The sequence below is a fragment of the Elephantulus edwardii genome, unplaced genomic scaffold, assembly GCF_000299155.1.
Source record: "Elephantulus edwardii isolate Elephantulus edwardi_28Jun2011 unplaced genomic scaffold, EleEdw1.0 scaffold00079, whole genome shotgun sequence".
NCBI classification, from domain to species: Eukaryota; Metazoa; Chordata; class Mammalia; order Macroscelidea; family Macroscelididae; genus Elephantulus; species Elephantulus edwardii.
Window position 1 is genome coordinate 6,728,883 of NW_006399829.1, and position 14,880 is coordinate 6,743,762.

The 14,880-nt window shown below is 37.7% G+C and overlaps 1 protein-coding gene across 1 annotated transcript in view; it reads left to right on the forward strand.

Moving 5' to 3' along the window:
* C7 (complement component 7) overlaps window positions 1–14,880 on the forward strand; it is a 94,130-nt gene that overhangs the window by 24,988 nt on the left and 54,262 nt on the right. Inside the window, exons 7-8 of the mRNA XM_006889583.1 lie at window positions 12,771–12,941; window positions 14,585–14,828. Coding sequence (XP_006889645.1) covers window positions 12,771–12,941; window positions 14,585–14,828 — 415 coding nt within the window. The remainder of the gene's footprint in view (window positions 1–12,770; window positions 12,942–14,584; window positions 14,829–14,880) is intronic.

Consider the following 14,880-nt stretch of genomic DNA (forward strand, 5'->3'; position numbering starts at 1 on the left):
GAGGGCCAGTCATCAACTGTGTAAGTCTTCAATTATCAATAAGACAAAGTCTGTGGAAGGCCATAATGGCCCTGCTTTAAGTGGTTCACTGCTCCCGCCTCTCACCATGCTGTCTCTGCCTCTGCCGCCATCTTGGATCTCCAAAATTAGAGTTTTAAAAATTGCAGTATATTGCTGTTGTCACATATTGTTGAGCCAGCTTGTACTCATAGTAACTTCCGTTCAACAGAATGAAACTCTGGCTGATCTTGCACTATCCTCACAACCTCTGCTGTGTTCAAGTCCATAGCATTGTTGCAGCCACTCTGTTAATCCATATTATTGACAACATTCCTCTATTTCAATATAGTGTTTCTTTTATGTGCTTTTGAGTCAAGTACAACCCATAGTGACCCTATGAACAACATATCTGAACCCGGCCCTGTCTCGTGCCATCCTTATAATCTTTGACACACTAGAGCCGCTTGCTGAAGTCACAGTGCCAATCTGTCTCATTAGGGGGTCTTTCTCTCTTTTATCTCTCCAAACATGATCTGTCTTTCCAAGGAATAGCCTCGCCTAGCTATATGTGCCAAAGTATGAGAGATGAAGCTTCACCACCTTTGCCTCCAAGGAGCACTCCGACTTCATTATTTCCAAGACATACCTATCTGTTTGTTCTTCTGGTAGTCCGCGGCATATTCAGTACTCTTCTCCAGCACTACAGCAGCCACAGTATCAGTGCACAGTGTCTTCCTCTTCTTTGCTGATCCTCCACCTTTCCAAGCATCATCTTCCTCTCCAAAGATTAGCCCCTTCTAGCAACATGTCCTAAATAGGTGAGATGAAACTTCACTACCTTTGCCTCCAAGGAGCACCCTGGTGGCATTTTTTTCAAGGCCTATCTGTTTATTCTTTTTGCAGTCTTGGGATAGCCAGTGCTCTTCTATAGCACTTCCACTTAAAGGCATCGATTCTTCCTCTTTCATTCTTATTCGTTGTTCAGCTCTCTGAGGTATAGCAGCTGATTGAGAATTCCATGGCCTTTATCAGGCACACCTAATCTTCAAACTGGCATCACTGTTCTTCAGTATTTTGGAGAGGTCTCTGATGGTGGAATTTACTAGTGCAATATATTTCCTGACTTCTAGTACCAAAGGTCTTGATTGTTGATCCAAGCAAGATTAATTGACAGGTTCATTTTTTTTCATAGTATATAAATGGACCACACCTCATTCATTTGCAGATTTTTTTATTATTTGTATTTTTTTCAGGTTTCTCTTATGAAAAGGACTCCAGTGGTTTTTTTGCGTGAGTCCTGGTATAGATGGGTGAGAGTTCCTCCAGGGTGTATACCTAGAACTTGAATTGTTGACTTGTACAGACTTTATTAGGCAAACACTCCTAGGTGGTTATACCCTTATATCCCTACATGACAAATTTAGAAGGGTCAGCACAAATTTGTTTCCTAAGAGAAGGAGCTTAAAGATGTCCTGAATGTCCAGATTTTCAAACTCCTCTACCTCCATCCTTTCTAACATCTCTCCTGAGAACCCTGCTTCTTGTCTTTTTTTTTTCTTCCTTAATTTGCTGCAACATTTTGAAACACCAGGGAAATGACTCAAATGGTTGTAAAACCTGACAGATTCCAAATCTATGGGTCAAGCACTACTCCAGAGGCCTTTCCAGACACTGTGCTCACTGGCTTGATGGACCTCAGATTCACAAGTCTATAAAAGCTGTTGAATGCGGGCAGATAGGATGCTGGCTTGTCTCAGGAGTCAGAAGTCAGATAAAGAGCAGCCAGATAGATACAGGATCAAGAGCAAGAGAGGAGCCTTGCCAGATCACTTGTATTTGCTGGATGCAGATCATATCCAAAGGAAACAAAAAGCAGTGATTTGAATGATACCATTTAGTAAGAGGAAGATGCAAGATATACTTCACCCTAATCCTGCCTCATTAACATAACAGGCAATTTATTCCAAAATAGGACCACACTCACTGGTACTGAGGCTAGGATTTATAATACACCACAATATAGAAGGCTGAGGCTGTTGTTGTTGTTGTTAGTTGCCATAAAGTCAACTACAACTCATAGTGATCCTGTGAGCAACAGACTGAAATCTTGCCCTATCTTGTACCAACCTCATGGTCTTGAAAGAAGACCCTCAATGAGATGGATTGACAGAAACATTGACTGCAATGATGAGTTTAAGCATGGCAGAGCTCATGAAGATGACACAGGATAGGGCAAAGTTTCTATCTGCTGTTCATCGGATCACTGCAAGTCTAGTGGACTTGATGGCATCTAACAACAACAAGTAACACTGTGAAGCACTTGATGCTGTCATATGGAGTTACCATGAACAAGAATTGCCTTAACCACACTCAACAACAGAGCTCAGATGTACATCTCTCAGACTTCACAATCTTTTATGGCTCTACTAGGTTTTAATGTCCTACTATGTTATATTTATTTTTTTTAAAGACTCTAAATTCCACATGGAAGATAGTAGGTGCTGTAATTTAACCTTTTGCCAAAAGGGAGTGATTCTCCATCTCTCTATTCCTAGGAGGTTGTGTTGCTAATTTTTTCTTAATTACAAGGCACAAAATGTTAGGATTTTTCAGGGGGCTAAATTTAGCAAGTTACAGAACAGAGAAAATAATAAGGAAGAGAATTTCTCACTTAGTTGGAAGGTAGACGTGCTGGAAGGTCGCAGCTTCTAAAGAAGAGGAATGATTTAGTAACAGCACGATCCTGACATGGGCTTGCCTCAGCCTGGCTTGAATTTTGGATTGACATCTGAAATGTCTTCCCAATCACTGACTTCAAAGGTGTTTGCCAGAAGTAGAGAGAAATTATAGTTTGTTATTGATTGAAGAACAAAGACGTTTTGAGGCTTCAGCCTGAGGAAAGTGAGGTGGAAGCAACAGGCAGCTGAGTCAGTGATGTCCATGTTCAATGCTGAAGTGCATAGGAGAGCAACAAGGAACCTCCATAGTGAAAATATATTGGCTTCGAACCCACTGGAAATTCAGTTCTTTATGAGGTGATTTCATAAGCACAATTATGGATTTATAGTTCTTCACAATGTTAGCTATAATTTGTCATGTTCCACATAGTCAAATGCTATTGCATAGTCTATAAAGCACAAATAGACATTCTTCTGGTATTATTTACTTTCAGCCAAGATTCATCTGACCTCAGAAATATTATGCCCGGTGCCACTTGTGAAATCGAGACCTGGTTGTTGTTTTGTGCCCTTGAGCCGTCTATGACTCATAGAAGCCTAGGTACAATAGCACTGACCCTCCCCTATCCTGAGCCAGCTTGTTGACTCCAACACACCTAATCCCATCACCCCACTTATCATATCAATCCATCTCATCTAGAGTCTTCCTTTCCTGTGTTGTCCCTCCACCCTTCCAAGCATGACGTCCTTCTCCAAGGACTGGTCTCTCCTGACCATGTGCCAAAAGTATGTGAGACAGAGCTTCAAAATCCTTGCATCCAAGGAGAAACTCAGTTTCTCTTTCTTCAAAACAGACCTGTTTGTTCTCCTGGCTATCCATGGTATGTTCAATACTCTTCTCCAGCACCACAACTCAAAGGCATCAATTTTTCTTCTGCCCTCCTTAGCCATTGTCCAGCTCTCTGATGCATAGCAAGTAATTATGAAGACAATGTCCTGAATCAAGTGCACCTTAGTCTCTAGACTGATGTCATTGCTCCTCAGCAAGCTGAAGAGTTCCCTGCCAGCAGACTTCCCCAATGCAATTCATCTTTTGATTTCCTGACAGCTGGCACCAAGAGTGTTGATTGAGGAGCTGAACAAGCTGAAATTGTTAAAAGCCTCAATCTCTTCTCCAGTCATCATGAAGCTGCTAGTTGGCCTAATGATGAGAATCTTTGTCTTCTTGAAGTTTAGCTTCAATCCATATTGAAGACTACAGTCCTTGACCTTCTGCAGCAAAAATTTCAGGTCCTCATCAGTTTCAGCAAACAAGGTTGTATCATCCACATTGTGCAGGTTGTTGATGAGTCTTCCTCCAGTCCTGATGCCATGGTCCTCTTCATGAAATCCAGCCCCTTGAATGATCTGTTCTGAATATAGATTGAAAAGATATGGAGACATAACACATCCCTGACACATCTCCTCCCCTAAATTTGAACCATGCAGTGTTTCCTTGCTCTATTCTGATAACTACCCCTGGTATAAGAGTAAGTTCATATGATCACAATCAAGTGTTTTGAGATTGCCGTTCTTCTCAAGGTTTGCCACAATTTGTTGTGATCTACACAATCAAATGCCTTTGATCATGGTCATTGAAGCACAGATAGGCATTTCTCTGGTAATCTTCGCTTTCAGCCAAGATCCTCTTCTAAATTGAGTTTGTATTTCTGGTAGTTCTCTGTTTATATACTGCTCAGTCACTTTTGGATAATCTTTAGCAGAATTTTGCTTGTGTGTGATATTAATGATCTTGTTTAATAATTTCCACACTCTGTCAGATCACTTTTTTTTTTTTTTTTTGCCTGGTAGTTGTTCTCCAGATTTCTTGGCATAACCTGATGAGCATATCCAGGGCAGCATCTTTTTTGTTGAAATATGTCAATTGGTATGCCCAGGGCCTGTTTTTTTGTCAATTCCTTCAGAGTAGCTTGAACTTCCTCCTTCATCACCATTGCATCTTGATCATATGAAATTCTTCTGTGTCAACCAATTCTTTTTGGTACGGTACTCTGTATACTCCTTCCATCTTCTTTTAATATTCCCTGGGTCATTTATTATTCTGCCCATAGCGTCATTAAGCATTGCAACTCAAAGCTTGAATTTATTCTTCATTTCCTTTAGCTTAAGAAATGCAAAATGAGTTCAGTCCTTTTGATTTTCTGAATCTAGTTCTTTGTACATTTTATATAATACTTTGTTTTGCCTTCCCGTGAAATCCTTTGAAATCTTCTGTTTATCTCCTTAACTTTTTTATTTCTCACCTTTGTTTTTGCTTTTTGGAACTCTAGTGCAATCTTCAGAATCTCTTCTGACATCCGTTTTGGTCTTTTCATCCTCTTCTGTTTTTATAATGACTTTTTGCATTCTTTCTGGTTGATATTCTTGATATCTCCCCACAGCTCATCTAGTCTTTGCTCATTAGTGTTCAAGGCCTCAAACCTGTTCCTGAGATGGTTTGAAGACCAAGAAACTATTGTGCAAACAGACCAAGGGAACACTGCATGGTTTAAATTGGGGAAAGGATTATATCTTTTCTCTGTGCATATTTAATCTGTATACTGAGCAAACTATTCAAGAAGCTGGACTCTATGAAGAAGAATGTGGCATCAAGATTGGAGGAAGACTCATCAACCATCTTTATTATACAGATACACAACTTTGATTACTGAAAAGTAAAGAGGATTTGAAGTACTGGCTATAAAAGAACCAAGACTGCAGTTTAAAATATGGATTGCATTTCAGTGTCAAGAAAACAAAAATCCTTGCCACTGGACTGATAGATAACATCATGATAAATGGAGAAAATATTGAGACTTCCAATAACTTCATTTTACTTTGATACATAGTCAGTACACTTGGTATGAGCGGTCAGGAGATCAAGAGACTTATTGCATTGGGAAAGTCTGTAGGTAGGGACCTCTCCAAATTATTGAGAAGCAATGATGTAATTTTGAGGATGAAGCTGTTCAGGCTATGATCTTTTTAGTTACTTGCTGTGCATCTGAGAGCTGGGCTATGAATAAAGAACACAGAAGAAGAATGGGCGCCTTTGAACTGTGATGTTGTAGAAGGATGCTGAAAGAACAAGTGGACTGCTGAAAGATGGAATGCTGACAGAACCAAATGGACTGCCCAAAGAACACATATAAATGTCATGGAGAAGGTGAAGCCAGAGTGCTCCTTGGAAGCCAATATGATAAAACGTTGTCTCACATACTTTGGGCATGTTACTAGGAGGGGACTATTCCTTGGGGCTTCATGCTTGGAAAGATTTAGGGATGGTGAAGGAGAGGAAGACCCTAAACTAGATAGAATGACACTGTGACTACAGCAAGAAGCCTGAGTGTGATGGAGATTGTGAGGACATCATAGGATAAGACACGGCTCATATTTGTTGTTCATAGGGACACTATGAGTCATATTCAACATGATGCCACCTAACAACAATGTGTAGAAGGTGATTTTGATTTTTCTATCATCTATTCATTGCTGTTGAGTTCATTGTAACTCAAAACGATTCTCTAAGACAGAACAGAACTGCCTCATAGGGTTTCCAAAGCTACATTATTTATAGAAACAGACTACCACATTTCCCCCCAAAAGAAGTTGTTGTGCATCCCTATGTTTATTGCTGTATCATTCACAATAGCAAAGAGATGGAAACAACCCAAGTGCCCATCAACAAATGAATGGATAGAGAAGCTGTGGTTTATTCACACAGTGAAATAACATGCAGCACTGAAAAACAAGGAACTCAAGAAATATTATACAGAATTTGTGACTCTGGAGGACATTATGCTGAATGAAATATCTTAGTCACAAAAGGACAAATACTGTATAATGTCACTGTTATAAAACAGGACTAACATGGGTTTGGAGAAAAACCAAGAAAAGGGGATAAATAATGTACACTGCATTGAAACAGATGAGGGAAAGAACTGTTTAAAAGAAATATATGATTAAGTATTATTTGCATGACAACAGTCCAGAATAAAAGCTGCATAATAAAGTGGACTAGGGGTGGAGGAGGAAATTGTGAAACAAAGAAAAAAATTTTTTTTCAAAGAGAAAAGTGAACTGAGGGGGTGGTAGGGAGGAAAATGTGCAACAATGAATGAGTGGAAATCAAGTCCTCTATAAACTTTTGTTAGAGTATCAATTAAAATAAGTTTTTTTTTAAAAAGAAGCTGATGGATTTGAACTGCCTACCTTCTTGTTTGTAGTTGAGTGCCTAACCATTGCTCCATTAGCACTACCCTGTTGGAACATGAATATTAATCAATAAGCATACAACCGAACTGTCAACTTCTGTAATCTCTGTTTTGGCTACCAGCTTTTGCTATTTTCATAAAACAAACCTATTTTCTTGTTTGATAAGCCATTTGTTTTGATGTCATGGGCAGACTCTGTTTATTTATGGTTTTTATACAAAGAAGACCTTGGAATACCAAGTGTATTCCTGCTCCACAGTTGTTTGGGAAGGTGCCACTGTGCTTAGTTCAGCCTGAGAGACTTCTGAAAGACTATTGTGTTTATTCTCAGCCTGTGGTGTTTGGTAGATGAAATAAGAGAAGTTCAGAATGGAAAAAGAAAGGCTGCTGTATATCCTTTTTTATTCAGTCTTGAATGTATTCTGTTACAGTTTTTTTGAAGAGGAATCTCAGATGCATAGCAAATGAATAACAAACATATTATAAAGCAATTTTGGTTAATACTAATTAATCTCTCCACTGGGATGAACGTTCCATACCAGATGCATTTCTAAATCTTTCTTAAACAGGAGTAATTTAGATAATGAGAACAACAGTTTACATCTATTAAAAATCTCTTATGTACTAAATGCAGTTTTGTCATTCTTATTTTAAAAGTGAGAAAACTGAGCTAAAGAATGCTATAACCACTATGGAGTACATCTCAACATCAAGAAAACAAAAATCCTCACCACTGGGTTGATAGGCAAAAGATGGGTGGATGTTATGATAGATGGAGAAAAGATTGTAATTGTTGACTTCATCTTACTAGAATCCACAATCAACATCCTTGGTATCAACAGTCAAGAAATCAAGATTTATTACACTGGGGAAGTCTGCTATCAGAGACCTTTAAAAAGTACTGAAGAACAGTGATGTCAGTGTGAAGACTAAGATGTGCCTGATTCAAGCCATGGTCTTCTCAATCACTTACTACGCATGTTAGAGCTGGACAGTGAATAAAGATGTCAGAAGAAAAATGGATGCCTTTGAGTTGTAGATTTGGAGTTGTTGTTGTTGTTGTTATGTGCCATCGAGTCATTTGTGACTCATAGCAACCCTATGTACAACAGCCCTAAACCGTGCTCTATCCTGTGCCAATCTCATTGCCTCTGACACACCCGTCCCGATTACCCCAGTCACTGAATCAATCCACCTCATAGAGGGTCTTTCCCTCCTGTGCTGTCCCTCCACTCTACCCAGCATGATGTCCCTCTCTAAAGACCTGTCTCTCCTTACAAACATGTCTAAAGTATGTCAGGCGAACCCCCAGAATCCTTGCCTCCAAGGAGCAGCCTGGTTTAACCCTCTCCAGGATGAATCTGTTTGATTTCTTGGCAGTCCACGGTACACTCAATACTCTTCTCCAGCACCACAGCTCAAAGGCATCAATTCTCCTTCTGTCCTCCCTAGTCATTGTCCAACTCTTTGATGCATAACAAGTGATTGCAAAAAACATGGCCTGGAAGAGTACTAAATATCCCATTGATTATCAAAAGGACAGATAAGTGTTGGAGAAGGTGCAACCAGAGTACTCCTTAGAGGCGTGCATGAAGAAGCTTCATCTTACATACTTTGGGCATGTTGATAGACAGGTGTGTTCTTTGGAAAAAGACATCATTCTTGGAAAGGTAGAAGGTCATTGCAAGACAGGAAGGCATTAAAAAATATGAATTTACATAGTGATTCCAACTATGGGCTCAAGTATGTCAGAGACGAGGAAGATGGTGCAGGATATGACAGACTTAGATCTGTTAATCATAGGGTTGCAATATATAGTCATAGTCTTTCAGCAGTCTCTCAGTCATACTCAATGCAATGACAAGAACAGCAAGCACAGTCACAGAAGCAGTAGTGACAGATCTAGGATTTGAACCCCAACTGTCTGGTTCCAAAGGAACTCTAGTGGTGCAGTGCTCTAAGTAAGAATGTGTTCTAAGTAAGAATTGAGTTCAATCCTTACTTAGTTCTCAGTGTTCTAAGTAAGCTAACTTAAAGGTTGGAAGTTTGAACCCATCAGTCAATGATGTGATAATCTGCTCCTAAAGAGATTTACAGCTTTGGAAAACCCTATAGGGCAGTTCTGTTCTGTTCTATAGGGAATTATTCCAATGACAGTGAGTTTAGTATCATGGGTGTTGGTTTGTTTTTGGTTTGGTCTTTTTTTTTCTTTCTTTCTTTTTTAGTTTAGCTCCAGGAGTCCCTTGGTTGAACAAGCAGTTATATAAAAGCACATGACTACTAATTGGAAGATTGACAGAATCTTCAGAAGAAAAGCCTGGAGATTATCTGGAAGCCATAGCCATTGAAAACCCAGTGGAGCACAGTTCTGCTCTGAATCACTCAGGATGAACTACTCCCATGAGTCTGAGATACTTGTTAAGTCTAACTCTAGACTCCTGCTCTTAGTTGCATATTGTACTCTAGAGGGGAGGAAGGAAGAAAAGATGATGGAAGGAAATTGAAAAGAAAGAAACCTAGAAGGCAACTGTTGCACATTCCCCTCCCCTTTTCCTTTCCCTCTCTATGATCCATCTCTGCAATGCACCCCATGTTCCAGATTGCTGTAATATATATAACAGAATAATCATATGTTCCTTTCAGACCATTCTTCCCCTCATCTGATCACTATTCAGTGTTCATTATTTATCCACTCTTTTTCTAGTCTCTTCCCAGACCCACTTGTGTGTCCTATTTTATGACCACAAGGTTATGTAGTATTTGTCCTTTTTGACTGAGATATTTTACTCAGCATAATGTCCTCCAGGGTCACCCATGTTGTATAATATTTTGAGTTTATTGTTTTTCAGTGCTGCACAGTATTTAATTGTGTGAATATACCACAAATTCTCCATTCATTTGTTTGTTGATGGGCACTTGAGTTGCTTCCATCTCTTTTCTATTGTGAATAATGCAGCAATAAACATAGATGTGTATGTATCTATTTGGGTGGCAGCTCTGGTTTATTTAGGGTATATTCCTAGTAGTGGAATTGCTGGGTCAAATGGTATTTCTATTTCCAACTTTTTGAGAAAGTACCATACTGCCTTCCATAATGGTTGCACTGTTTTATACTCCCATCAACAGTGAATAAGGGTTCCAGTCAATCTCTCCACAACCTCGTCAGCATTTGCTGCTTCTGGTTTGTTGAACTTTGCTATTGTTGCTGGGGAGAATAAATATCTTTCAGGTATTCTCTGATTTCAACTAAGATTCATCTAAAGTCTTCTGAAACCATTTTTTATTTTTTGGCAGTTCCATGCCTATTTAATGCAACAACTTGTTTTTAACCATCATCAGAAAACTTTACCTATGAGTAATAGTAACGATATTTCTAGATAATTTATATATTCTAGTGAGCTATCATTTTTTTTAAACAGGCACAGATACGGATCTCTTTCATGTGACTGGCCAAGTATCTGTCTTGCAAATTTTTGGCATAAATGAGTTAGCACCTCTATATAGCATTTGCTGAAACATCTTCATTAATATTCCATCAGTTTCTGTAAACTTATTTTTTGCCAATGCCTTGTGTGCAGCTTGAATGTCTTCTGTTAACATTGTTGGTTCTTTATATATACCACCTGTAATGGTTGCATACTATCCAATTCTTTTTGGTACAGTGACTCTGTGCATCTTTTCCATCTTTCTTTTTAATTGTGTCTTCCATTATTAAGTATTTTGCCTTTAGAATCCTTCAATATTGCAACTCAAATGTTGAATTTTTCTTCAATTTGAGGAAATGCTAACCACTTTTTTCTTCTTGGGCTTCCTAACTCCACGCCTCTTTACATTTAATAATAATATTTTAATTTGTCTTTTTGAAACATGCTCAGCTCTTTTACCTTATCATTTCTTCGCTTTGCTTTAAATCTCTACACCCTACAGCAAAGTTTCAGATCCTCTTCTAACATCCAATTTATCTCTTTCTTTCTTTCTTTCTTTCTTTCTTTCTTTCTTTCTTTCTTTCTTTCTTTCTTTCTTTCTTTCTTTCTTTCTTTCTCTCTCTCTCTTTCCTTTTCTTTCTTTCTTCTTTTCTTTCCTCCTCTCCCCTTCCCTCCTCTTCCCTTCCCTTCCCCTCTAACTTTGTGGGGCAATAGTTACAAGTCAGGCACAAGTCAACTGTTGCAAGTCCCAGGTTGGTCTCTGGTTCCCTGCTGAGATGGCTACTGTTCTCAAGCGGATGGATCTCAGTCTGGCTGCCGTAGCAATGTCTGGCCCCAAAGGACATGCCCTTGCTTTCTCTTTCTTGTTGGTTGAGATCCTTAATTTCTGCTGCTTAATTAGCTCATTTCAGTGGTGAGACTACCAATTTCCTTTTGGATAGAATAACATGCCCTCTTTATATGACCCCCCCTCCAATTGATAGCTAGGAAAGCAATTTTGAACAATAAATCCTTCACATCACACCACCCATGTGATTTACAGCCATAGAAAGCTAATGGGGAGTGAGCTAGGAGTCAGTTCTGACTCTGCAACAATGGGAGAGAGGAATCACGTAAACTTGGTGTTCCTTCTATCATCATGCCCCTATTTTCCAGCTTTGATGTTTATACTTCGTTTCCTATTTTCATATTCCAGTTACTAGTAGTTATCAATGGAATTTGGTTATATATTTGGTTAGTTTCAGACTGCAGGAGTTGGTGCAAATATTTAATTTTTTTTTATCGTGTTTATGAGTCGGTGGGTAATATAAATAATCTTTCTTCTTGGTGTTCTTGTGTACTGTTGAACTGAAACCGACTCATGGCTGACCCTTTGGAGAGTTTTCAGAGGGTGTAAACTGCAAAGGAAGATATTTCCTATTTTTCCCTCATGAAGCAGCTGGTAGATTTGAACTGCCTCCCTTTAGGTTGACAGTGCAACTCCTTACTATATAGGACACTAGAGCTATCTGATTTTTTTTGGAAGGGTTGTGGATATTATCCTAGCACTGACAATGTTGTAGTTCGGGATGGATCTTGAAGTATTATTTTTTATAATGAATATGAAGTTATTCCTCTTCAATTTGTCATAGTTGGAATAGCCAGCTCAATAATTCAACAAACAACTCATTGTCTCATGGAACTAACTCATAGCTAACCTTCCAAAGAGTTTCTGTAAATTTTTCAGGATGAGGTTATGTATCTTTCTTCCTTTGAGTCTCTGGTGAATTCAAACTACCAGACAGCCAAGGCCTTTGTATTAGCAGCATATGTCTTTATGGTCTTTGTACTAGAGCTCCCTGAAAAAGTCATACAACACTGAAAAGCTGACTGATCAGTATGACCAAGACAAGCCCATCTCAACTCACCCCAAAACTCAGTACTGACTAGTAGTGACTCTCCATTGGATTTCCAAGGCTGCAATTCTTCATGAGAGGAGACTTCACATTTTTCTCCAGTGGAGCAATAGGTCAGTTTGAACTGCTATCCTTACTTCAAGCAACCTGATATGTTACATACTTCACCACTTGAATCCTTTAAGATATTTATTTTTATGGAATAAGCTTTACACCCTATACTCATATACTGACTAGCCTTATGATAATGATCTTTTCCTTTAGTTTATTAGAACTGCTTTAAGTTTACTGAGAAAAAAAATTTACTAAGAAGTAAAAGAAAATATTTGAATTTTTATATATACACCCCTTTCTTTGTGTCTTGTGTAAATGTTTATTTATATTTTCTTAATGAAGAGTTTGTCTTCTGGTGACAGTTGTATAAAGAAGAATTCATGTTAAAGGGTTCATGATACAAGTGTCATGGTTACATCCAAGGCCTTATTTTAATGACAGTAAAAGGTTTTATTTTCTTTTTAGGTGAAAGTAAATAATGATTTTAATTATGAATATTACAACAGTAGTTGGTATTATGTAAAACAAACATCAACATTTCATACATCATCTAGCAGCAAGAGTTCCCTGTTTAGTTCATCATCATCTTTTTCACATAGCAGTTTTTCAACGAATCAAGAAATGCTTAAGCAAAAGGTTAGTGTGAAATATGAGTTATTTTTTCATATTATTATATTGACTTTCAGTACTGTTGACTTTAATATAAGCATATTTAGCAATAAGAAACTTTCATTTATTACTTCAAGAATAATATTTTTTTAAAGGGGCAAAAATGTTTTAAAAATGTACTACTTTGTCTTCTTAATTATCTTTGATAGTGTATTTTCTTATATTTATTTGCCTATTAAAATATTTGGAAAATCTCAGAAAGGTATGTTCCCCTGAAATCTTAATTAAAACTACCCCCAAAGACAAAAAATCCTATATTTCCCATTCAAAAAGGTAAAGTAGTTGAAAATCTTAATTAAAACTATCCCCAAAGACAAATAATCCCATATTTCCCATTTACAAAAATATAAAGTAGCCAAAAATTGTTAGATAAAAGGATTATTTAGATTTTTGTGGAGGAAAAAGAACAGGTAGTTAATTTCAGCTATAACATTCTTTTAAAAATTTTTGTTATTATTATTAATTTTAATGAAAATTTACAGCGATTTTGGATTTCCATTCATTCATTGTTGCACTTTTCTCCCTGCCCACCCCTGACTACTGACATAATACATTACTATTTTAAGTGCTATACATGCAAATGGTGTAAAGCTGAAAGGTCTTAAAACACTTAATTTTTGAGATATTAATTTTTTTTCATCTGAGGAATGCAAATAATTAATTTTTAAGCATAATGACTTTAAAATTTAGAACTTTCATCTTTAGAATCTGAACAATTAAAATATATTAGACTAATTGATACATATTTATTGCTGAAGAGATTTTCAGTGTCATCATAATCTGCAAAATTTTATCTCACTCTTAAAGTAGATAACTTAATCTGAGAGTCAAGCAAAGTACGTTAAAGTAATATTGACTTTATTTGTTTTACACCTAAGAAATTGACTGTGGAAATAACACTGTAGAATAATTTGTCTTCTCTGTATAATACTGTTCATAAAAATGAAGATCGGTATAAGGTAGATCCATCTTGGGTATCATGAAGGGAAGTTTAAGAAGTCTTTGAGAGATGTTATTCTAAGTGGCTTACCTCAAAGTAGCCGAATCGGGGAGAGAAATTTCACATTTATCTTCCTTCTAAGTTACCCTGAAGATGTGAGCCATAGGAGCACATTCTTTTAATACACTCATTTGTGACATTGTTTCTCAGTTACAAAGTTGGCTCTCTTTCTAGTTGGGGAAATCACAGCAACTAGAGAAAGCATGGCATCATTTAGAACTTCTCCTATCTGGGACTTTAAACAATTCCTAAATTATTTCCAGAGTGTGGTCTCTGAAGAGATCTAATTATGGATCAAATATCAAAAGTCATAGTCTGAGGGGAGCTCTGGTGGCCTAGTGGCAAGGAGCTGCAACTACAATCCCAGAGGCGCACAGTCCGAATCCACCAGATGCTCTGCCGGGGAAGGAGGGACAATCTCCTCCAGTACCAGTCAGATCTGATTTGACGGTACATGCACACAAAAATAATAAAAAAAAATTAAAAAAAACAGTCATAGTCTGGGTTAATTGGAAATAGCAGATGGTTGATGAAGAAGGTAAAGAAGGAATTGTTTCCCTGTTTTTCAATCTGTACCTAACATTCTTTTTGTTCTTTCTTCTTTTCTTAGAGTTATCAGTTACTAATTATTCAGAACACTGTGGAAGTAGCCCAGTTTATCAATAACAATCCGGATTTTTTGCATCTTGCTGAGCCATTCTGGAAGGAATTATCCTATCTTCCTGCCTTCTATGATTACAGTGCTTACCGAAAACTAATTGACAAGTATGGCACTCATTATTTACAGTCTGGGTCCTTAGGAGGAGAATACAAAGTTCTATTTTACTTGGATTCAGAAAAAATGCAACAGAAAGGTAAAGTAGCCAAAAATTGTTAGATAAAAGAATTACTTAGATTTTTGCTGAG